A 23,239-nucleotide genomic window follows, 5' to 3' on the forward strand; every position below is an offset into this window, starting at 1 on the left:
CAAGACAAAAATGGAGATGTCAGAGTGGAAGTTCAGAACACAGTACTTCCAATGGGATTTGGTGCTGTCTGAAACAGACACTATGGTGTTGACCTCCAACTCATGCACGTAACAGAGCTCCTCCTCTTCACACACAAATGCCACAAGCTGGAATGGATGTGGCACTGCTGCTCTGTAACTCACTCTGCTGTCGCTGACCTGCCCCCAGGAAAGGCTGCACACCTGTGCTTAAGTGAAGGGGTTCTCCTATTCTGTAGTGTGCAAGTCACTCACCTGGATTTGATATTTTGAGCTCAGAGTGACAGAAACTCCAGTACCACGAGCACAAAACAGTGAGATTGGCCACAAACCCAAAGACATCTAATTTGCAAGCCAGGAGCCACAGGCTGTTTACACCAGAATGTCTCAGCCATAAACATTTAATTAAATCAGCCTTCTTTCAATCATGGCGTATTTTCTACATTACTGCTCATTTTCAACTTGTTGCAAAGCCTCTCCTGATGTTCCCTTTTTAAGACACTGAAATGCTGGACTCAAAGTTTCTGCAGCAGACAGGAGCCAGGAGCAGCCAAGTGCAGAACAGTGACACTGGATTTGCTTAGCCACTCCTCAAGCATTGCCCACCTCAACATTCACAATACCTGCACAAGTTCTTCCAGCAAAAAACTCATTACATGGTGCTGACAGTGCTAGCTTAAAGTTCAGATGAAAATAAAAATTTCATCTTTACAAACTTAAAACAGAATCTGCTTTCACTATCAGGTGACAAACTCTAGAATTTGTGATCAGCTTTGATCTAGAACTGCTCAGCAAAAAGTGCATGATCAGATGATCAGTAACATTCATAACTTTGTAAGCAATCATAACATATTTATCAACTTAGTCGCTTCTACAAGTTCACTAAGTACACTATCAGCAGAAAATAACTGCTAAAATGCTTCACTGATTATTGACAGCATTTTAAAATTAGTTACACACTTACAAATATATATGTCTTAACTACAGTCAATTACCAGAGTTCCTTAAAAGTTCTTTAAAACAGAACTTAGAAGGGGTTACAGACCAGTGTCAGTTTACTTCAATGCCAGATAGAAGCATGAGGCATCAATCAAAACCAGGCTGGCCAATCATCCTGACCAATGTCATTCACTAAGCTCCAAAAATATCCAAAGAAAACTGGATACCTCTACTATACTGACACACATTCATAAACCATTCCATTACCAAAGACAGAAGTAAGAATCTGGTTTTAAACAAATGAAAGATCAAACAAGTGCTAAAAAAGTCCACACTAACTCAGTGTTGCTTAACTAGTGACCCTCCAGGATGGGAAGAACTGGACAAGATTTGCAAATAGCAGAAGGTTAATTTAGCTGGCAGGAAGAGGAGGAAGAACTTAAGTACCACCAAAGACAAGCTGAACTTGCGTATTAACAAGTGAAAGTTAACCATCAACAACATATAAATTGAACTATGTGGATACATTAACAGAAGAACCCATGATGAAAGATTTGGGCACCAATGTGAACACTCAATAGAAATGAACAGGGACATGCAGAGCAGGACTCTGTGGGATGATGCTTAAAAGGGACAGATAATACTGAAATTATTAAAATGCTACTTAGCAGTTTTCATTTGGAAGAGCATATTGATTGACTAAAACCATTAGAAGCAAGGATAGTTTTCTATACCAGCAGAGGTTGCAAAGATTTGCACTTTTGGAGACAGATGACATCTGATAAACAAACTAACAGCAAGAAATAAGGGAAATCATGACTTCTGTTCCAGCAGATCATGAAATCAACTCAAAATAGCAAATTATAATTGCAGTACCATAATTAGCGTGTGGGTTAGAGTGCCACAAGATATCTTGGAAAATGCATTTCAGCAGTTTTTAAATGATTGTGTATTTATCTGACTAACAGAAAAACCCACACTTACTCTAGACAGAACAAAAATACGAATTTTCAGGCTCAAAGGACACAAGATATCCACCAGTTGTGAGGAGACTCAGGAAACAGTTCCCTTATGTAGGTTATTCCATAATTATCCATGGCAGAAGTTTTTGAACTTTCCAGGAGTGTGATGCTGGAAACATTAAATGCTAATGTTTAAAAATCTATCCTATCTCCCCTTGAATCTGCTTTAAAACAGGAGAGAAGAAAAATGAGGTAAGGGAACTTGAGCAACTCCAAATACATCAGCCCACAAGGCTCCCTCACACCCAGCAACTCGCTATGCATGGTGTGTTACAGACAGCCCAGAGCAGGGATGGGGAAATCTCTTCAGGCAGCTATTCTACGTTACAGGACTGAAAATTGGAGCTGCAGAAGGGCCAGCATAGCAACTGATCTCCAAAGACAGGAACCTTCCTGCTCTGGCAGCAGCACAAGTGGAGTTAAGTGCACAAAGGTGCTGTGGTGAAACACTCCAACAATTGACCTATTTGTCATTCAGGTTTGAGATTTTGTCCTTACACCTTGTGTATGATCTGGGAATCTGCAGCTCTTCCCTAAGCTCAGGTTCCTTGGAACAGATGAGGTCTGATCAGGAAGATGAATGCTTCCTACCTTGAGGAACATTTCCTGATGATCCGACTCAAGAAGCAAAACACACCTGCAGGCAGGAGGGTGCGAGCTAATCCCTGTTGTGCTGCAACCCTACAGAGAGAGCTGATCCTTCTGCAATTCCAAACTGCCAGTCAAAGCTTTAACATCTTAATACACAGCATGCTCTAATTAAAATTTCTAATTAAGGGGGAAAAAACCGTCCCACACTAACCAGCAAAACTAATGTTGCAAATTAGCAAGTCTTATGTACAAATTGAAGGTGGTCTTTGCTGCTCTTTCATAGATGACTGTAATGTTAGTGTTTTAAGCAAATAATTGTGGACAAAGTTACCACAAGTTCACTTCTGCCTGTTTTAGTAGTGGGACACAAGTACCAATTCCTACATGAGCCTTCTATGGTAGGGTGTATGGCAATCCATTGGTGGATTAAAATCCATTTAAGCACCTTCCTTTGGAAGATGGATGAAAATGAATATGGACCATATGGACAAACTCTGTCTGCATTGCCTGACTGAAAGATAAAGCTATGACAGATTTCCTCTTACTTTTGTCGCAGGAAAGAAGTGTTCTGAGGAGTCTAGACTAACTACCCTCAAGGCTGGCAACAGCAGATTCATCAGTGCCCTTCACCTGGCAGCAAGGGAAAGGTGGGAAGAGAAGCAGCAGGTCAGAAGACTCAGGTCCACCCCTGTGATATCCCACACGTGGCAGTGGACAACTGACCAAATTAATTCTCCCATTTTTGCACCCATCAGTTGGGCATCAATTCACTGCACAAACACCTAAGTGAGGGCAAGCTGTACATAATGATGTGGTTTTGAAATGCATCATATATGAAAGGCAAAAATCGTCAAATACTGTCAGCACTTCGTACTGAGACATCAAAATACTTTGTAACAGCTTTTCTCAATACTGATCTAATAGCAACTTCAGCTTTAAAAGAAACTGTATATGTTAAACTGTGATGCTTAAACAGCAATGAACCTAACAACAGAATTACTAAATAAATGTGCTCAGGTACCATTATCACAGCAGTTCAAGGTCTCTACAAACACATTTCAGCCTAAACCTATGCCTCTCATTGAGTTTTGTGTTCCTGCTTGTTCTATTTTCATTCCAATCTGGCAAACCTCTGTGTTCTTCCACTGTTCTAATTCCAGACCTCTGTCTGAAACTGCCCAGTCATGCCATGCTTTGTCAGATGGCAAATGAGATTTACAGCTCAATTTAGAACTGGATGGAGACCAAACTGTCCACTCACCCAGTGGGGTTGTGAGCACAGATCAATCTTCACCGTTAAAAACAACACAAACCACCCCCCCAACACTGAGGTATAAAGTGATTTGCATTTCTCCCAGAACAAAATGCTTCTCTTGCCAGAGCTCCCCAACAACTAAAAGGCAAGATGACACGACATCATGCCTTCCTTTTCCCTTCCACATTCATCAGCAATTGAAACCTACCTTAGTTCATATAAAGACAGAACAAGTAAGATGTGCGTAAGAGAACGCACATCTCAGATGCCTGATTTTTGAGGGGAAATAATTTTAGTTATTCCTGCACAATAAGTAACTAAATACCCCACCTGCATTTCTACTGTCCTCACAGACAGCATGACCAGCACTCTGCAGAAGAAAAATTCCCACATCCATTTAACAGAGGTGGGCACCAATGTAGATAATATTTCAGTAACTTAACAGTGTCTAGGAAAGCTTCTGAAAGACCTTGATCTTTCCAGGTAACAAAACTATGTTCTCAGAGAGTGCAGAGTTCAAGGCAGCTTTGGTTGAAGTGAGGCTTAAGAAAGAAACCTAGACAATAATAACCTAGACAATGGATCACTTAGCAAAAACAAAGAAATTTAGGCAACATCTCTGTGTGGGGTCTAAGTTTCAGCTTGTCCTTATGGAATGCTGTTTTGGGAATGAATTCACCACGAGGGCACGGTTCACCCCTAACTGTCAGACTGAAGTTATAGGCACTAAAATATCAGTTTTCACAGAAAATAGTATAAAAGAACTGGCTTCTATGTATATGAATGGGGGCCACATACAGCCTAATAAAAGCAATTTTGTGGTCCAAAAAGGATGGAGTCTCTCTGATTGACATGAATGAGGCCCCTGAGAAATCTCAGAATGATCAACCAAAACACAAGAAGACTGCATGATTTCCACTCAAAGGAGAAGAAATTGATCTAAACAGAACATGCTAGAGCTAATGAACAGCCTAGTTTTCTTAAAGAATGAAAAGTAACCAGATCACTTTAGCCAAAATGCCAGTGCAAGGGTGTTAGCAGGCACCTCATTCACTGCCGGGGTTGTCAGTTTAGCAGCACTGGATCCAGACCTCAAATTACCTTTTGGTTAAGAAATATGAACTAGAACAGGCAGGACTGGCAAGGACTCAATAGTCAAAATGACAATCTCGTTTTTAAGAACGTGCCTTGTAAAGCAGTGCAGGGTTGAGATTTACCAAAGATCTTGCAGTATTTTCTGATTTTGTTCGATGAGTTCCTTTCAAAGCTAACTGTGAAATACAAAAAGATAAGAATTTGATAGGTTCTCTCTCCTGTCCTTTACTAGAAAAAGTATACAAATGCATATCAGAAATGTGTGGCTAAGATGCCCCATAGAGGACTCACCTTTGACAGTCACCTTGAGGGGAAAGCGGATGATCCGAGTCCTGCAGACCGATGACACCATCTTGCAAAAGCACTCGTATCACACACACAAATGAAAATAAAGAACTGTAACATTGTACTGAGGAATGGAAACCCAGCAACTGGAACCTCAACTAGCACAGCCTGCACAGCAGGAGATGTGAGAAAGACTCCAAATTCTGGCGTTGACAGTGGGAAATAAGCAGATCCACTGTACTCTTTCTCCTTATATATTGTCAACAGTGTGAACTGATGTTTTTAACTTGTTTTTGCACAGAACAGCAGGAGAATTTGTGGGGAGTCCCAGAAGACTGACAGTATCTTGCTTAAACTCAGGCACCCCAAGCCCTTCTGGATTCCTTCTGGGTGCCCACCATCTAGCAAAACTGGCCTTACCACAGATTGAAGCCATTCAGTCCTTCCCCTTCTGCCAGGCTTGGCAGGTTAGCTCCCAGTGCTAGGCTCTACTTAAAATAATTCTATTTATATCCTCAACAAGTTTGTTTAAAACTCGATGTGTTTGTAAATTAAGAGCTTTCCAGCTCACTGTGAATATTATACTGAAAGGGAAACATGAAGGGGTTTTGAAACTGCTAATAAGGTGGCATTCCTCTGCAGCCTTTCATCCTTCATTTCACAAGATCCCAGAGCACTTTGCAGATGTAAACACAGAGCTGCTCTCCCAGCAGCGAGAGGCAAACAGTGCTGGGGTGGACTGTGGCTTCAGCACTGCAGCTCCCCATGAGCTGTGAGAGGGTCTCATTTCGTTTTACCACCCCGTGGCTGTTCAACTGCAGGGTCCAACAGGCAAAGAAAGTGCTATTGCCCAGAAAGAGATGCCTTGTACACATCAAGAACTCCCCTGGTGCAGGTGGCTCACTTTTCCAGTCAGTTACTTGCAACCAACTAATACAGTTACAAGTATTACTATTAATGTTATTTAAGAGAGTTATTTTCAGCATTAGCCAGAAACAAACACAGAAAGGACACGAGTGCCTCAGGCTTTGGTCAACAGATTGGAGTAGATGGCTCTGTCTCAGACATTAAATGCATTGTAGTTTTCAATAGAAGCTGTTCTTTAAGAGCTGAGTTGCAAGCCTGATGCAAACCCTTCTGTCTCAGCTCCAGTGAAAACCCCCTTTTTAGGTGGGGAGACTCAGCTTTGATTCCAGGCAAAGGATGCCACCTACTGCATCCTTGCTACCATGAGCACAGCTTTGACCCTCCTGGCTCCAGACCTCTGGCATGATCACAAGCCAGACTGCAGTCCCTAAACAAATTCCAAGGAAAAGTAGAAAACAGGCTTGTAAAAACGAAGCTTTTCTCCCTGCTACTCTCCCCACCACCCGAAGATGTATTACTCACCAAACATCTGCACAGCCGTAATAATTTTTAGTTTTGCAACACTGACAACCTTAAAAGTATTAAAAAATCTCCTTACATCTTTATTCCATTTCCATTCATTATAATACAGTCTGACAATATATGCTAGTACAGTACATTCTGCAGCATTTAACCCATGTTCCCCGTTGCTGTTCTTAACTTCACGGCTTAATGACACAGAGTCAGTAGATCACAATGTGACCCTGTTAATATTTTTTTAATGCCATTTTTACAAATTACAGCATAATGCACTGATTATGAGGATGAAAGGAAAGTCTCTACGTCTGTCTGGAAACCAAATAAAAGAATGTTTGAACATCTGTTCATCCTACAAATGTCTCTAAAAGCTTTGATTTTCCCATAATCATTTTGTTCCACCATTTCACCCTTTTTTGAATGTGTATCCAACAGCCTCAGGACAGCAGCCAGAGATCTGCAGTAATAGCACATTATAATCAAAGTTCTTGGGCACACTTTAAGTTCTCCCTTTGGAATTCTACATTGGGAGAAACACAAAACCAAACCCCAGTCTTCAACAGATCACTCCCCAGCTGTGTATCCTACACAAACCTCTGCAACAGGAGCAGGATGAGGCTTTGTGACAGGGGCTTTCCACAGCGGATTCCAAGGCTCGAGGACAGGGTGGGGTGGCAGGTGAAGGCCACAGCCTTCTCCTGTGGGTCCATCACAGCTGCCCAGGGTCAAAGCCTGAAGAGAGGCAGCCCCTCAGTGCACACAGGAACTGGGATGAGCTGCAGGCCAAGAGCCCTCCCCACCTCACCGGGCTCCCAGCAACCATCGTGGGAGCCCTGCCACGGATCTCCAGGGCAAGAGCAGAGCCACAGCAAGGAGAAGCAATGAGCAAAGAAGGAAATGGGAGCACCGAGGAGGAGATCAGGTCTCAGACTGAGAAGACAGAAGAAAAATGCCAAGTTAAGTATGCCAGTCTGGAAATGAAATCAAAGATAGGAAGATTTAAAAAATATGTTTACAAGAGACTGGATGAGAAAGGGATGTAGGTCCAGCTCTGGAATTACTGCTGCTCACTCCCTTGGAGTACCCCAAGCAAATAAACCACTGGACTCCGTGCACTAGGAGTCCTTTCAGCCAAGCAGAGGGCTGCAAATCTAAGTGTTCAGGGTTAATGAGTTTTCAAAGGGATCAAGTTCCGTAACAACAGACTCACTGATCCTGTTAAGGGCAATCCATGGTGTGGGGGAGAAAACATTCATCAGATAGGCTTTTGTAAAAATACATAACCCCCATTTACACTGACAACCTCCTCTCCAGAACTACTCAAAAGTGTCTTAGAAATAAGAAAGACAAAACCCTGTGAGTGCAAGGATAACAACTCTGGAAACACCTTTCCTGATCACTCCCCTTTTCTTTCCAATACTCCAAATTAGCAACCCATTTAAAATTTGGCAAGGACACTAGAACTATACAGATACAAGTATTAGTTCCTTAATAATTAGCAGTATTTAATTAGCTTTTTCTATACCCATAATTCTTACACTAACTTGGGATGATAGTAACACTGTTCCTTCAATGTGATCTGTTTCTCTGTGTTCTATTACTGCAGTATCTTAGGCAGATATAACAGTGCAGAGTACAAAACAGGATTTGATAAAGGCTTAAAAGAAAGATAACATTATGAATATTCTTTCCAAAGACTGCTTTTGGGGGTGTTTGGGAGGAAGAGAGAAATGGGGAAGGAAAGGTGACAGGGGTGTGAAATGCATTTTTTCCATTACAGGAGGACACATTTAGCAGCAAGGCTGGCAGCACAAGTTACGTTAAGCCAATAGCTGAAGTTGCCTGCCTAATTCCTCTGGGATCACACTGAAAGCATACCCCATAATCTTAAGGGATGTGCTAAAGCTTTGCTGGGACTCACTCAGCAGAAACTGTTTGGGATTATTACATAAAGCACTAATTCTGTTCTGATTTAAAGGGGGCCCATCAGCCTAGTTTAGACAGGTTTGCCCTGTCTCACAACTGTCCAGCTGTAAATATCCTCTCAGTAGCCGATAGCTCTGCCATTTGTAGCCACTTTGGCTACCTAGAAATTAAAAGACCAAAAAAATCAGGATCATGTTAACATGATGGACTCCTACCTATCAAGGGATATAATAATATAATTAATAAGAATGAATGTGGCAATTATTTACCTCCATGTGCAACTAATGCATTTACATTATATATATGGTCACCATCTATAGCTGACTTCAGCCAATGGGTCAGAGGCTGCTATTCAGCATCAACAAGCAGGTACTCTCTCTTTTTGTTCAAAAGGTGGGAACTGACATTTGCCATGCTGCCAAGCCCCATTTTTGTTCCAGACTGCAGCTTTCGTATCTGTGGAACTGCCGTTCGTTTTCATGTCAAGGTGTCCTATACTTTGTATGCAACAAGGTAGGGATATTACCAGTGCTTTCCTTTTTATGAAATTGAGAGAAAGAGCTAAAGCAGCCATGAAATCCCTATTAAAAACTAATGGTTTCTAAAGCGTCTTGGAGACACTCATTTTACAAGGCTTATGCAGCAATCTTCTATCATTATTTTAATGAAACAAAGCCCTTGACTATTTCCAGAGGCAACTTTTTCTTTCACACACTAAAGGCATTTTGGTTACAAAAAAAACCCAAACCAAACCAAAAACAAAAAAAAAAAGGAAAAAGAAAAAGAAAAGAGTTTTGGAATAGGATTCATTGCAGAACAGGCAGGAAAATCAGAAAAGTTACATAAAATGTTACTGAAGATAAATTTTGAACCTTTGGAACAGCAAACAAATAAGACTCTCAGCTGCACAGATCATTATGTTTAATATGAAAAACATTTCTAGATACAAATCATATTTATAAAAAACATCCATACCATCTCTCAGATAGCATCTTACAAAGTTCCAACTGAAGGAATGTGAAACATCCATTTTAGGTTTCACCTATTAAATAGTGTGCTTTCTGTCTCCCACTTTGCTCAAGGAAGTAAAGCCTAGAATAATCAGCTTCACTTTGTGGGTCATATGAAATTCACATCTTGACTTGATTTAGATTAATACTGGTGGCAAACTTTTAAATCAAGAGAAACTTTAACACAATTACCCAGGAAAACAGTGCAATTAGAATGTACACCCAAGTGTGTTCATCTGGCAGGTGAAATTCTGAGATGGCATAAAGATGCACATCACAGAGATGACAAAACAAGCAAATCTGAACAGAACAATATGAGATTGCAGAGATTTTGGAAGTGAGCACAGTCAGCACAAGCTTCCAGGTTCTGTTTGTGAGGAAGTAACAGGTCTAATGTGTTTGGACAGGAAACACATTCCCACTCAATGCATTTCAGGGTCTGGACTCTGAGGTGTAATCAGAGGCCTCTCTTGCTTCCTCACGATTGAATCATTTTCTTCTGTGTGTCAAAAACATATCTTTTAAAGATAAGAGAGATAGTAACAGGTTGGGCTGAATCATTCTTGCTGCTTTCATCCTCTTTGGTCACATCCCCCTTCCCTCCCTTAGATTTCTTCTTGGAGGCAGCAGTTAGCAGCATCTTGGTATCTGGCTTCAGCCCATCTGTAAAGGAACAAGAACACACATAAATAACACACTCAACATCACATTTCAGAGAACTAGAAAAAATGAGCAGGCATGTTTTCCTCTGAAATCAACCAAAGGAAATAAGAAAGTAAATCAAATGCATTAGGGAAATCACGTTTCTGTGTAAGACTCCTGCAATATGGTAATTTACATAGAAAATAAGAAAAGTCTTTAAATGTAACAAAGTTCACAACAGTGATACCACAAATTCAGTGCAGTATCCTGAATCCTTCAGTGTTCATCTGCAGCTTTTAAAGTATTAAACACAGGAAAGAATTTAAACAAGCCAGACCAGCTTCCCTGGTCTTTTTACTTGGCAGACCTTTTGTATTATTTAAGATACATACCCAAAGTTTCTTGTCATCACTAAGAATATTTATAAAAATATAAGTCATGAATAAAAAGGACCTAGTAAGACCCTAAAATTATAGAGAGTCACAAGACTCAGAAGACTCTTGAATTTCATTAAGTCTATTTTCTGGATTTACCAGAAGCACACTGCTTTTTTTATAACTTGCACACTATAAATTATACAGGTTTTGTGTCTGTTTTTGCTTGTTGGGTTTTTGTTTTTATTTTGTTACGAAAAAGTATTTGTTAGGGATTTCAACTTGCACTGCTTATTGCTTAGGGGCACTAGAATTAAGCTGCATAGTATTTTGTTTCTCCAGATATTTGTGACAAACAAAATTATTTGTCCTTTTCTTCCTAAGCTGCCAGGGTTTATTACACCTTTATTTTTAATTCTAACTCAACACACCAGTAACATTTTAGATAAGAAATGCAAGCTAGGAAAGTACGAATAAATGCTGTAAAACAAGAGACTCCTAGAAGACCACTCCTGAAGAAGCACTTGCATAAAGCAGAAGACAACAAACTCCTCAGAAGCTTTTTCAATGCCACCTGAATATGCTGCAATGTGTTTTTCAGGCAGTGGGCCAAGATCAGTTCAGGTATTTTTAACCTGTGGTGTCATATAACCTTATCGCAAACACTTAATCAGCTTCTCTCTCTTAATACTGAAATTCAGATGCGGATTCTCATATCACAGCCTGACAAAAAGATTGAGATGCTTATGATTTACTGGAGACAGGAGGTCTGCAGGCACAGGTGAGCTGCTCCAGCACAGACACACGCAGGACACAGCTGATGGCAGGGGGACACAGCCCCAGAGCCACCTCCTCACCCACCTGGGCCAGAGCAAACCTCTGCAGCAGCATTCCCAGCATGGCCAGGGGAAGGGAGGAAATGGGCAAGTGTTGGAGCAAAACCAGGAAACTGCCCATTTGCCATTTCACAACCAGAGCCTGTAAACCATCCCTAAGGCCCTGCAGTTGCGAGACTTTCACAGAGAGAGGAGTCTTTGTTTTGGAAAAAAAAACCCAAAACAAAACCCCCATAAAAACCCCAACCAACAAAAAAAAACCAAAAAACCAACCCAAAAAAACCCACCAAAAAGTGCAAGGGTCCAATAGAGGAGAAAAGCAATATGTTTTTTATATAACTAAATAAATTAATAAATTACAGCCCACACCAAGGCTGCAGGAGTCCAGCATCAAACAGAATCAACTTTGCACAGTTCTGCAAGATCATGCATTTCAGAGTCATGCCAGCTGCTGTTTTCTCTGTTTTCCAGATGGCAGGACACAAAAAAGCAATGATTATTTCATTGTGAAAATAATTGAGACTGTTCTTCCTTGATGGCTGAGAAGTCTGATAATGAGTATCTTTGCACATGTAAGGTTCAATTAATCAAACTAGGTAATATGGTTTGGCAGGACCACATATTTATTATATGATTTTATTACATTGTAGAGTCATGTTTGATGCAGCTGTTTTGGTTTTTTAATTGGATGCTTTCATATAAATCCCATTAATATCATTAGCCTTACAATCACTCCATCTTCACTATGAAAATAATTTATCACTACATGGAAAGCAAATATTTCCCATTTGGAAAGCTCTGAGAATGTCATGGGTGCTGCTAGAAAAAAAAAAGCAACAGTCAAAAAAGGGAAAAACAAAAACAGCAGAAGAGTGACCTCACACAGCCCCACTCACTACATTTGCAGAATTTATTTAATACTTAATACTTTATGTTTTCGACTGTTTTGTAACTAATTGTAACTATCCCTGCACAGGCTTTCCTCCGCTTTTCTAAGATGACCATTTATTTTTTGGACAAAGAAACATTTCATTTTGCTTTCTAGTTGGTTTCCCTTTCTGGGTCTTATCACTATTACAAATGTTGCTGTTACTGGCACAGCACTGTTTAAGAAAGATGTTTAACTAAATCCTTTCAGAAAGACACATTTTAATTAAAACAAACAAATCCTAAAACACTTTTATTTATGTTAGCAGGCTTTGCGAGACTCTAATTTCCAAAAAATGCTAATTGGCGGAAAGGAGAGAGGAAGGGAGGAGATGTGGCATTAAAATTGCAGCCAAAATTTTCCCTTATGGGTATCTGAAGAAGCCAGGCTGCCTCTGCAAGCCCTTGCCCACTGGGACACGACACTGGTTGGCCTCTCACCCCAAAGAGACCCTCGGCTGCAGCAGCGAGTCAGGAAAGTCTCAGCCACGAGGGTGAAATAACCACCGTGGATGAACTGAGCTTGAAACCCACCAGTGACCTCAGCTTGGATGGCCCAACACAACTGAAACCTGGCACAGCATCTGCAGCATTCAAGGAAAGCATCTCATGTCTGAAAAATTTTGTTTATGAGAGAAAATACCACGCTGCATGTGGAACTCCACTGGGGAAAGGTATTTAAAACTGAGCCATCTCACCTCCTCCACCCTATCACTACCTTCCACAAAGTAGTAAAGGTACACCTCACCTGGAGCACTTAACACCTATTTGGGCTAAATCATGTATTCCAGGTAAGTTTAAAGAAAAAATGGCAGAATGTGGTAGTTCCTGCTGGTGAAGTGACAGGCTGACGGCCAAAGGCAGCTCAGGTATTATCAAACTCACACGGTATCTAAATTACCTAATCAGATCCCATGGCCCTCATTCTGCAAACAGATTAGGTGGCTGGCATCATACCCTGACAAATGGCATTTTCTGTTTTTCTGCTCTGGTTCCAGCAGGTCTCGGGGCTGAGGAGGCTCTGAGACAGGGAGCAGCACAAAGGAGCAGGCAGAGAGAGACAGGCACAATCAGGGTTTCATCTACCTCTGTGGATTTCTCACATTACACACAATGCATACTTTACATTTTACAAAACCAAGGAAATGAAGGGAAATATATCTGTCACCGAAGAAGACATCAGAGCTTTAATAGCTGAAATGACGGATATTTTTAGATGGAGGTCTAGTTTAACTTACTTACATTAAGGGTCTAATCTCTGCTGAACAATAGCTGTGTTAGCTTGAACACATAGTGAGAAATCTGTTCCATTAATTAAGTGCTGCCTGTACTACTCGGATTTGTAGCAAATGTTAATAGATTTTTTTTTCTTCCCCTGTTGGACAATTACTTTATTTTGCCAAGTTGCTAATGGATTAAATTGAAAAGGTCCATGTGTAAAAAAAAAATAAATTTTAGCTTCAAAGTTCTAAAAAATGCCTTGCATACAACAATGGAAAATACCTATGTATTAATATTATTAATGGGCCATCCTCAAAAGCATATAAGATATGTGAAAGCTTAGCAAATTCATTCCTACCCATCAAAACCACGTCTGTAAGAAGTGCCCAGACAAGGACTTATGCAAAATGTACTTTTAGCATCCACTAACTGAGGTTAGATATGAAAATCTAGTTGTAAAACAGTGTAATCTACTTCATTCTTTTCAACTATTGTTAATAATTAACAAATGAAAATACAGACTCTTTAATATCCTTTGTCTCAGAATAGCCTGAAGGATTAAGTCCAAACTGATCCATTTAAAAATATTAATAAAAAAATGCATTTTCAAATTCAAATGAAAAGCAATACCACATCAGTAAAAATATTTTCCAAGTCAAAAACAATTTCACATGCACAAAATAAAGGAAAACCGCAGTATTTTATACCATTTTCACAAATAAAAAGCTATCAGCTTTGTGATTTGCAGCATCTTACACAGTTAAACGAATGGCAGTGTTTAATTTTACAATTGCTCACACAAGAAATTTGTGTAGAAACACGCAGATTTTAACCACTTCATATGGAAATTCCACAAGAGAACTCTGGACAGCTTCTTGTGTACAGGTTAAAATCCAATTTTATGTATACACAATCAGTTCAGCCCCCCTCCCTCCCTCCCTCCAGGGAAGTTACTCCCACAGACCCAAGTTTTGCCCTCCCGCAGATCCAGCGGTGGGCCCGGGACGGGCTCCCCCCAGCAGCCAGCCTGGAATGCCAGCCCAGACACAAATCACAACACCCACACACAGCACCACAATCAGGTTTATTTTTGCTTTGTTTTTACTACTGCTTCAGCTGGAAGGAGGATGAAAGCTGACACAGTATCTGCTCCTCTAATTCCTTTTGCTCACCCAACAGCAGGGTGAAGGAGCACCTCGGTGCTTTTGCCCCATATAAATATTTATTTCATCTATTACCTGTAACCTTGGACTCTACTTTGCCTTTTACACTTTTAACTTCTCCACTACACATCCTCCTTCACTTAATACTGTCATTCCTTATCAACATCCCTTGTCAGATTTGTTGACTTTTTTTTCTTATTAGCCTTCTGCTTCCCTGCTCCTTCAGAAGGTCTCCAAGGGTGGTCTCTGTTCTTTCCAGCAAAAGTCCAGCTCCTTCTTCCTTGACTCACTCGCTATTCAACTCTTCAGGAGTTTTATCTCTCTCTTCCCCTTTTCCAACTTAATTTTTCAATTTTCCCATCTCTGTATTTCCATTTCCTATTTTCACTGTTCCCTTCAATATTTAGGAATAGTCCTGTCTCCTTCAAAGCTAACGAAACATTGTGTTTGAATGCAAGATTTTAAGGACTGAATGCCAGACACTTTAGATGAGAAGCAAGATAATACAGTATCACCTTGTAGCCCAGCCAGAAACAGAAGCAATTTTTAAGCAACTGATAAACCCATCATTGAAAACAGGTGTAATAATATAGGTGCAGGGCATGCTTTCCAGCACAGCCAGGGAGAATAATTTATTTTGCTGAACTTCAGAACTCCCTTCTCTTGTGCACACTTGTAAAAAAAGCCTATTGCTAACTATGCTGGTGAGCATGGAAGTTTTTGCATGGATTATTACACAGTTTTCTTACAGTGTAAGAATTTTAACAGGAAAAAAAAAATCAAGTTAAAAGATTTCAATGCTCCCAATTAATGAGAGCTTTGCTTTCAGGCCCAAATTAGAAGTTCATCCTACCCTGCACTGGTACTTGCCATGGTTTGCTGGAAAAGTGCTGGCTCAGGATCCTCACCATGCTGTTAGGAAAAGGCATACTGAGGCTACACCAGCAGCTACCCTGGGAATACAAAATATTCCTTTCTACATTACATATTAAGAAATTGCTAGACTGTTCCTGACTTGCTGATACTATTGCCAAACCTTCCATTCCATCCAGGAATTTGTGAGCAGTTTCAATGGGAAATTGAACTTGCTTCTCCCTTTTGTAAACAAAATATCCTATTCACTTCCTTCAAACACTGCAGGTAGAATACAGCTACATGCAACTTCTTGATTCCTGTCAACATTCAAATGTTAAAAATTGACTGAACATCAGAGAACAAGTAGCATATTTGATGTTGGAAATAATTTTTATCCGAAGCAAACGTAACCTTTTAATGTGACAGGCAGCCATTTTTCTTTCCTCCCGAGGGAAGGAAGAAAAGAGCAAAACTTGAAAGAGGCAAAGTGTTGGGGATAATCCTCACTCACAATGGATTATTCGTACCAGCTGGTTTGCACAATTTCAGGATTTCCTTAAATTGAACTCTCAGAGCCTGAACCCTAATTACACAGTTAGAGAGTGTGTGCCTGCATCAGCTCTTGCTAATAGAGAGTACAAAAGCTGGTTAACCTGAAAATCAGAAATAATTAGAGGCCCAGATGGAGACATCCATGCCACAGTCTGATGCAGAGGGGCTTCACCAGAGAGTGTACAAAGACCAGCCTCTCCCTCAGCTTACTGCAATGATGGACCACTGAATGGAAATTGAAACTTTCTGCCAGTTACTGCAGGACTCAAGAATCCTGTATTTCAGCACAATACAATTAAAAACTTTATATATTTATCCATCCTTAAAAGACATCCATTCTTTAAAAAATCATAGCTACCTATGTCCAAAGAAGGGTACAAGGTGCAAATAGAGCAGTACTCCCATTTGTTTCACGTTCTGATCAACTTTAAAATAAGAGTAATAGATTTATCATTGGTTTCCAGCAAATTTAATGGATATGCCAGTGTTATAAGTCCCACAATAGAGTCCCACAATACACTAGAAAGCACACACTTGTTTTCTAACTAGTCCCGAAATGTGTCAGCAGTTCTACAAAACTGTTTCTATGCGCCCCAAAAACTTGAAAAGCTCATGTAACATCCCTAAAGTAACACTCTGGAGTTTTGATTTAAACAACAGGCAGAGGAATTCTAAAATGAGAAGATCTATTTGCCCAGCCTCTCCTGTTCCAGCTATCTCTGCAATCAGGCAGAAAGGACAACAACAACAAAACATAACAACCTGCTGCTTCAACTCCTTACATCAGTTAACAACTCTGCTTCGCTTCTCTTCTCCTCTGCTAAAGATACCCCAAATCCTGCCTTTTGACTTTATTAATGCAATTTTGCACCTTCAATATCCCAGTGAAAAACCCCAAAAAATCCCCGAACAAAAACCCAGACAAAAAAAACCCCAAACTCATCAGCAAAAACAAGATCTTTGTGAGCCTTCCAAGGACAAAAGTGCTTTGTTACTGTACCCATAAACACCATAATAGGGACCTCGAATGCAACACAGTGCAGGGTCATCTAGAGACTGCTGATCCTGTCTAGCTTGGCATCCCACCTGCCTATCATGAATATATTGTGCTTTAGAAAGAGCAGGGGTGAAACTGTCCTGAGCTAACTGGAGCCCAGGATCAGGCAGAAATTCTCCACCTGACATCGGTGTCAACATCTATAAAACTTTTCCAGGCAGAAGATTTAAGTTCTCTTTACAGGAGGCAATCTCTGGTCCCAGGTGTTCATCACCACGATAACAAATACAATATGATTACCAAGACTGTTTCAATGTAATAGTTGACCAGAGATTCACTCAAGAAACAAGGGATACTCCTTTCCTTGTTACTCTAAGGAGCTCAGGATTTGAGCTTCAACTACTTTCACAGATCAAGCAATGAATTTTACTTATGTAAATCCCTTCACAATTCTCCAGTAATTCTATTTTGAATTCACACCACCTTTCCCACATCTCTTGTCAGCTCTCTCAAATATTCTGCTAAAGTTTCAAACTCCAGAGAGGAGTAATTTTTCTTCTCTGGCCAGCACAAGATCAGTTATTACCACCTTGCTTTGCTTGTGAATATTAATAGGGCTACAGCAAGAAGTTGGCCAGGGAGCAACCAGCCTCCAAGGAGACAAGAAAGGAGTCTCCTTCCTTCCAAATGTGCTAAATCCTCAGTATGATGTTTGAGATCTATGCAAAACATTCATAATTAATTGTCTAATGACAAAGACAAAAAAATAAAAATCTTACAGCCACTTTGAGCAGAAGCAGACTGCCCCATGTCCCAACCAAACACTATTGTGACAGCCAGCCTGCATTAGCAGTGCTACTCCTGCAGTCTCAACATGGCAGACTGCTTAGAAATCCTTAACAAATAAAACATCTGCCCATAAATTGGGGAACAGCTGCCCTGTACCACATCAGAGAAGGCTGCAGCTCAGTGGTGAGCAGGAATGAGTCTTGTGTATCAATTTAAGTTTATACAGGCTTTTGGAAAGACATCATTGTAAGAAGTGGTACTACTGGAAATAACATGGATTTCATGATGAGCTCCTACTTTGCAGGGGAGGAGCCAATCTTCCTTGATGAGGAAGACAGAAGCTGTTTTAATTTAAGAAGCTGACCTGGGTGAAGTTCAGGCCGAAGCTCTATTTGGAAAACTCTCCCATCAAGCCGGACACAACCCTTTCAAGCTCACTGCCAATTCCACACAATGGCTTGAACTGCGCTCTCCGGCAGTCCTTAAAGGCACATTTTGTATCTTGGCTTTTGCTGCAAGCAATCAAGAAAGAATGCAAGAAAACAAAACTGTTTCCCAAGCACTGTTTGCTGGTGCCATAATTAATATAATCAAACAATTCCACAAATTGCTTCCAATTGTTGGCGTCACTTTCATGTGCAGAGCCAGACTTTCAAAGAAGGGCCCTTCTTGTCCTACATCCTTACACTGGTAACCCTTGCTTCACACAATAGTAAACAAGACCTCACTAAATAGTAGAGGGTAATTTGTACTGTAATAGGTCCCCAAGGCACCATGGACACAATTTGAAATGCCATCTAATTTTTCTTTTTAATTAAAAAAGCAGTTACTATATTTAAACAACAACACAAAAAAGTTCAGAGGGGACAGATTGGAGTTTCCCACAGCTCTCTGGGAGTTTTCTCAAGGTCAGGAAGAGTTTTATAGGCTCAATTGGTACACATTTTTTTCTTTAATTAGTCTGCCATACCTTCTACATGAAGTCAGCGTCTTGATTTTCAGTCTGATATTTTTCATATTGCTAAATGGAGCACAGACTCCAGCACCACACTGTAGCTACTGAGTAGGTAACAGTGGTGAGCTTCCCTGTGCTTACCTTGCCTGCCCCTTCCCCCTCCTCTCTTCATCCTAAACCTGTCACCCACACTGAGGGGACCCAGCATAACACACTGCATTGAGTATGCCATTCATTCAGCTTTATATTTCTCAATTTCCAGCAAGATGATCAGGATATATTATCCGATTTCCCAAATTTACGTAATACATCCACCTTTTTAACCTTATTTTTCAAGAATTTGACAAATTAATTTTGAAAAATTTCAAATGCAACTATTAAACACAAGGTACAAATGGACCGCATCTGGAGCCACACAGCAGGACATGTCTGAACTTGACAAATCCCCATCATGTATGACACCACTGTTCTGCATCCATCTCATTACTTAAGTAAATATACACAAGCCCACAAACACTTTAGAAAGATATTTGCAGTTCCCACAGTGGGTTTTCCAAAATATACCCCTTCAGCCCCAAATGACAGCATGGAGATGAAGTGACATACTTAAGGTCTTCATTCCTTGGTCAGTTGGCAATCCTGCAGCAGAAATCAGTTCAGATACCAAACCTGACCCCTTTTTATAGGCCAAGACAGCTGCTGTTGCACAGTGCACCACAGCCATTTGTTGGCCAAGTCTTCTTGGAGTAATTCCCTAAGAGCAGAGGACTTTCTACCTTGCACTCTTGGAACACAACTGTGAGTTGTATGCTACAAAACTTTGTGTTTCTGTGAGCAGGGACTAACCTTAATACAGGTTCTAGGGAGACTCCAGTGCACCATGCACTAGGTCTAAGCTACACAAATTAAGTGTACACACCATACAATGGATGAAGTGTCAGAGCTAAAAGACAACCACTATGATCATATTTCTGGCCTCAAATCCAACACTGTTCCACTAGCCTAGAGGAAATTTTCAAATTAATTTCTGCATGGTCTTTCAGTGCTGTAACAAGGTCGCAATTATGGCAGCTGATCTATCATAGCAACAATTTTAAAACTCTATTTTCATTTGATGGTCACTCAACAGCCATTGAAATAATGTGTAAATGCTGTACTCACTCTCCCAGCGTACCTACAGGGAGAGGCTCCACTCACACTGGTGCTGTGATTTCAGTCCACACATTCTTCAAGCTCCCTGAAGCAAAACTGAATGCATGGAAAATGCCCAGTGCGTAACAGGAGCAACTATGAAAAATTCATGGAACTAATAAGGAATCAAATTATTAATACATATGAATGAAATGTTGGAAGCTTAGGATTATAGGCAAGGTCTTCTTACAATCCAACAGTAGAAGAATTACAGACAGGTCATCATGAAATACCAAAGACCATTCAAAACACTCAAAATCAGAACAGTGTCTTGAAATCACAGTTACTATCACTGCATCTCCTAAGTTCTCTCTCTCCTGGCAGAGTACTAGGAAACATGCAGATATAAACAGAGAGTAGAATTTGGGAGAGTCTATGACAAAGTGTTGTACAGGACAGATTTTCACAAGTTTTATTACTGAGGGAGTCCTTCCCGATTCAATTCTCAGATTAAGAGGAACAATATCTCAAACATGTCCCAGGAGAGTACAGTTAGGTATGTAAAAATAGATGAAGGAACCACTAAGCACAGGAGCTTTTATAGTTTTTAAAAAAACATAGAATATCCCTTTGGCACTAAATTTCTATCCAGTGAGGGAGTTTATCAGCCCAGAGCTACTCAGCAGTGGGCCAGAAAGCACTTTTGATTGTGTTTTTGTCAGCACTCATTTTTGAACACTCATTATTGAACAGTAAATAAAACCAACAATGCTCACGTTGTGTGCACCAAGGTGAGCAGAAACAACTAAAACCATGTTCTGCATTCAACACAAGGGACTAAACCTTCATCATCCCAGTGAGGATGAACAACAACAACAACAAAACCCGCACCAGTGCCCAGTATCTCCTGGAGCAGCCTCTCAGAAATGCATACAATGCGGAAGAAGTTCAGGTTGGCAGACCTGCCACACAATCAAAGGCAGTTCATTACAAAGCAGCTCCAAATCAAAGTGCTCACTCCACAGGCCCGTCTGTGATCCTCCCACCTCGCCTGGGACTCCTGATGTGGAGGAGGCACCGCAGCAGCCAGTTAAGCTGGACCAACTCCGCTGCCATATCCCAGGCATCTGCTGCTCAGCACTGGCCCAGAGTTTAAGTTTGGTGATATTCATCTTCCCCCAGGCTGCCTTTTTAAAGCAATCCTGAACAATGGGACTTCAGAATAAAGACTAGAACATTTAAATATTTTTTTTAAACTTCTAGGCAAGGGCCTTTAAGGCGATTAGAAGGGGAGGGGGATTGGATAGCAGCTTTTGCTTTTTCATGTTATGTATATTGTGTGTAAACAAATATGCAATTTGCTTTAAAAAGATAAGGTGATTAAATTTTTATCGGGCTTGTACTCTGTTGTCACCACAACAAAGAGAATTAGGAGGAGGAAAGAAAGGCCTTTTTATTTGAATTATGCTCTTACCAGAGGTTCTCTACAGCACAGCTGTAAAGCCACTCAATGTTCTCCAAACAGGCCCTTTGATTGCATTTTATTCAACTTGTTTGCATTTGGAGCAATCGAAAGGAAAAGAACGCTCCACATTTTGATGTCTTAATGTTCCTTAATACCTTCTTTAATTTACATTAAGCTTCTTAACTAGGGTGATGAATTCTTCAAAAACAATAAAGACCTAGTGCAGAAATCTTTCACACACCATGAAAATTGAAATTATAATGTATTCATGGCTTTTTTTTCTTATAAAAAACATTATTTAGAAGAAAGATTTAAAGCATATAAAAAAATCCCAAAGTTGTATGAAAATTACTTGATCCAGAGAAATAGAGGAAAGTTCAAACTAATTATTACAAGGGAAATAAAATGATGTAGGAGGTGGAGGAGAAGAAACAGCATGAGAATTTTGGGTTACTATGAAGTTTTCAGTCTTTTAAAAAACTATAAATTTCTCCTCTATGGCTTTCTACCAAAACAAAACACTGCTAAAAATTTGTATAATTTTGCTTTACCAGGACAAAATCAAATGTTTGCCAGTTCTTTCTCCTTTATTATTCATATATTTCTTCCCTAAAATGATTCTTCAGAGTTCCACAGTGCGTTCCCCTCCCAGTGTTTTTCACAGTCTGCCAAGACCAAGAGCCAGCACTGAAACTGGTGACGATCACAAAGGGCTACTCAAACAGCCACAGGGCACACACATGCTCCTGGGTGAGGTTCCCAGAGTCAAACCCCATCCACAGGTGGATCTCAGTCAAACAGGAGGGAAGGCTGATGAGAAAAGCAAGGGTCACTCAATGAGTAGAGGACACTTGAGGGATAATACTGGACAGGTTTGCTGTCCCAGGCACTGTTTTCCAGTTGTAGTGGATGTTCAAACACTAATTACCTGGCTCATGCATCAAAACTCAGTCTCAACGCTTCCAATGCTCTTTAGAACATTTCTTCTACAGAAAATAAACACAGCTTTCAGAGAAAGCCCATTATGGACTTCTACACACAAATTATGAACATTATACAAAGCAGCCTTAGTAAGGAACATCCAAAAGGGTATACTCTGTCTTTGCTTCCCAATTTGTCAACTGTTTTACATTTCTTTTCACTTAAAAATCGTACGTTCTAATTCACCTGCTTTAAGTTTTTGGCAGTATATATGCATCTGCTCATGTACAGCCACAAACCTCTCACTTTGCTCCCCCCTGTCCTCTGCAAAAGAAGTCCAGAGAGAAACATAAGCCATGGCTGGTACTTCTCTGAACATCAACAGTGCCCAGAGCTGTGCTACAGCAACTGGGTGTCTGGGTTCTACAGCAGCAGAGAAATGAGCTCCCTAAGTGAATGCTGAATTACATAAAATCCTCAAAATATTCTTGAAATAGTATTTGAAAGAGTACAGACATTTTGATCTGGAACAATTGTCATTTTCTGTCAACATCCACTGACTGCTCACCTGCATTCTCTGGGTCACGTTTTTAAGCAAATTCCAGGAAAGCAGAGTTTAAAACCTCACAATAAAACCTACCACACTTACAAAATGTTTGTGGAAAAGCTTGCTTAGCTGTACACCAGCAATCAACTGGCCACAATAATTAAAGCAATTTAAAATTCACATGCTGCATTTACCACAGAATAAAACAATGCTGCTGATCCTAATCTAATTATCAATGGTACCCGGGTTGAAATGACACCTTCCCCTCCTGAAAAAGTCACACCACACCAGCACAGAGCAGCAAAATCCAAGTTCAAGAGTAAATATGGATCATCAGATC

The 23,239-nt window shown here is 40.4% G+C and overlaps 1 protein-coding gene across 1 annotated transcript in view; it reads right to left on the reverse strand.

Annotated features, from left to right (window-relative positions):
• Positions 1-6,651: 6,651 nt before the first annotated feature.
• The window catches only part of EEFSEC (eukaryotic elongation factor, selenocysteine-tRNA specific), a 122,542-nt gene continuing 105,954 nt past the window's right edge, over positions 6,652-23,239 (reverse strand). Inside the window, exon 7 of the mRNA XM_015641205.3 lies at positions 6,652-10,187. Within this exon, the coding sequence (XP_015496691.1) occupies positions 10,003-10,187 (185 nt within the window). The 3' untranslated portion in view covers positions 6,652-10,002. The remainder of the gene's footprint in view (positions 10,188-23,239) is intronic.

This window comes from Parus major, chromosome 12, assembly GCF_001522545.3.
Source record: "Parus major isolate Abel chromosome 12, Parus_major1.1, whole genome shotgun sequence".
Taxonomy (NCBI): Eukaryota; Metazoa; Chordata; class Aves; order Passeriformes; family Paridae; genus Parus; species Parus major.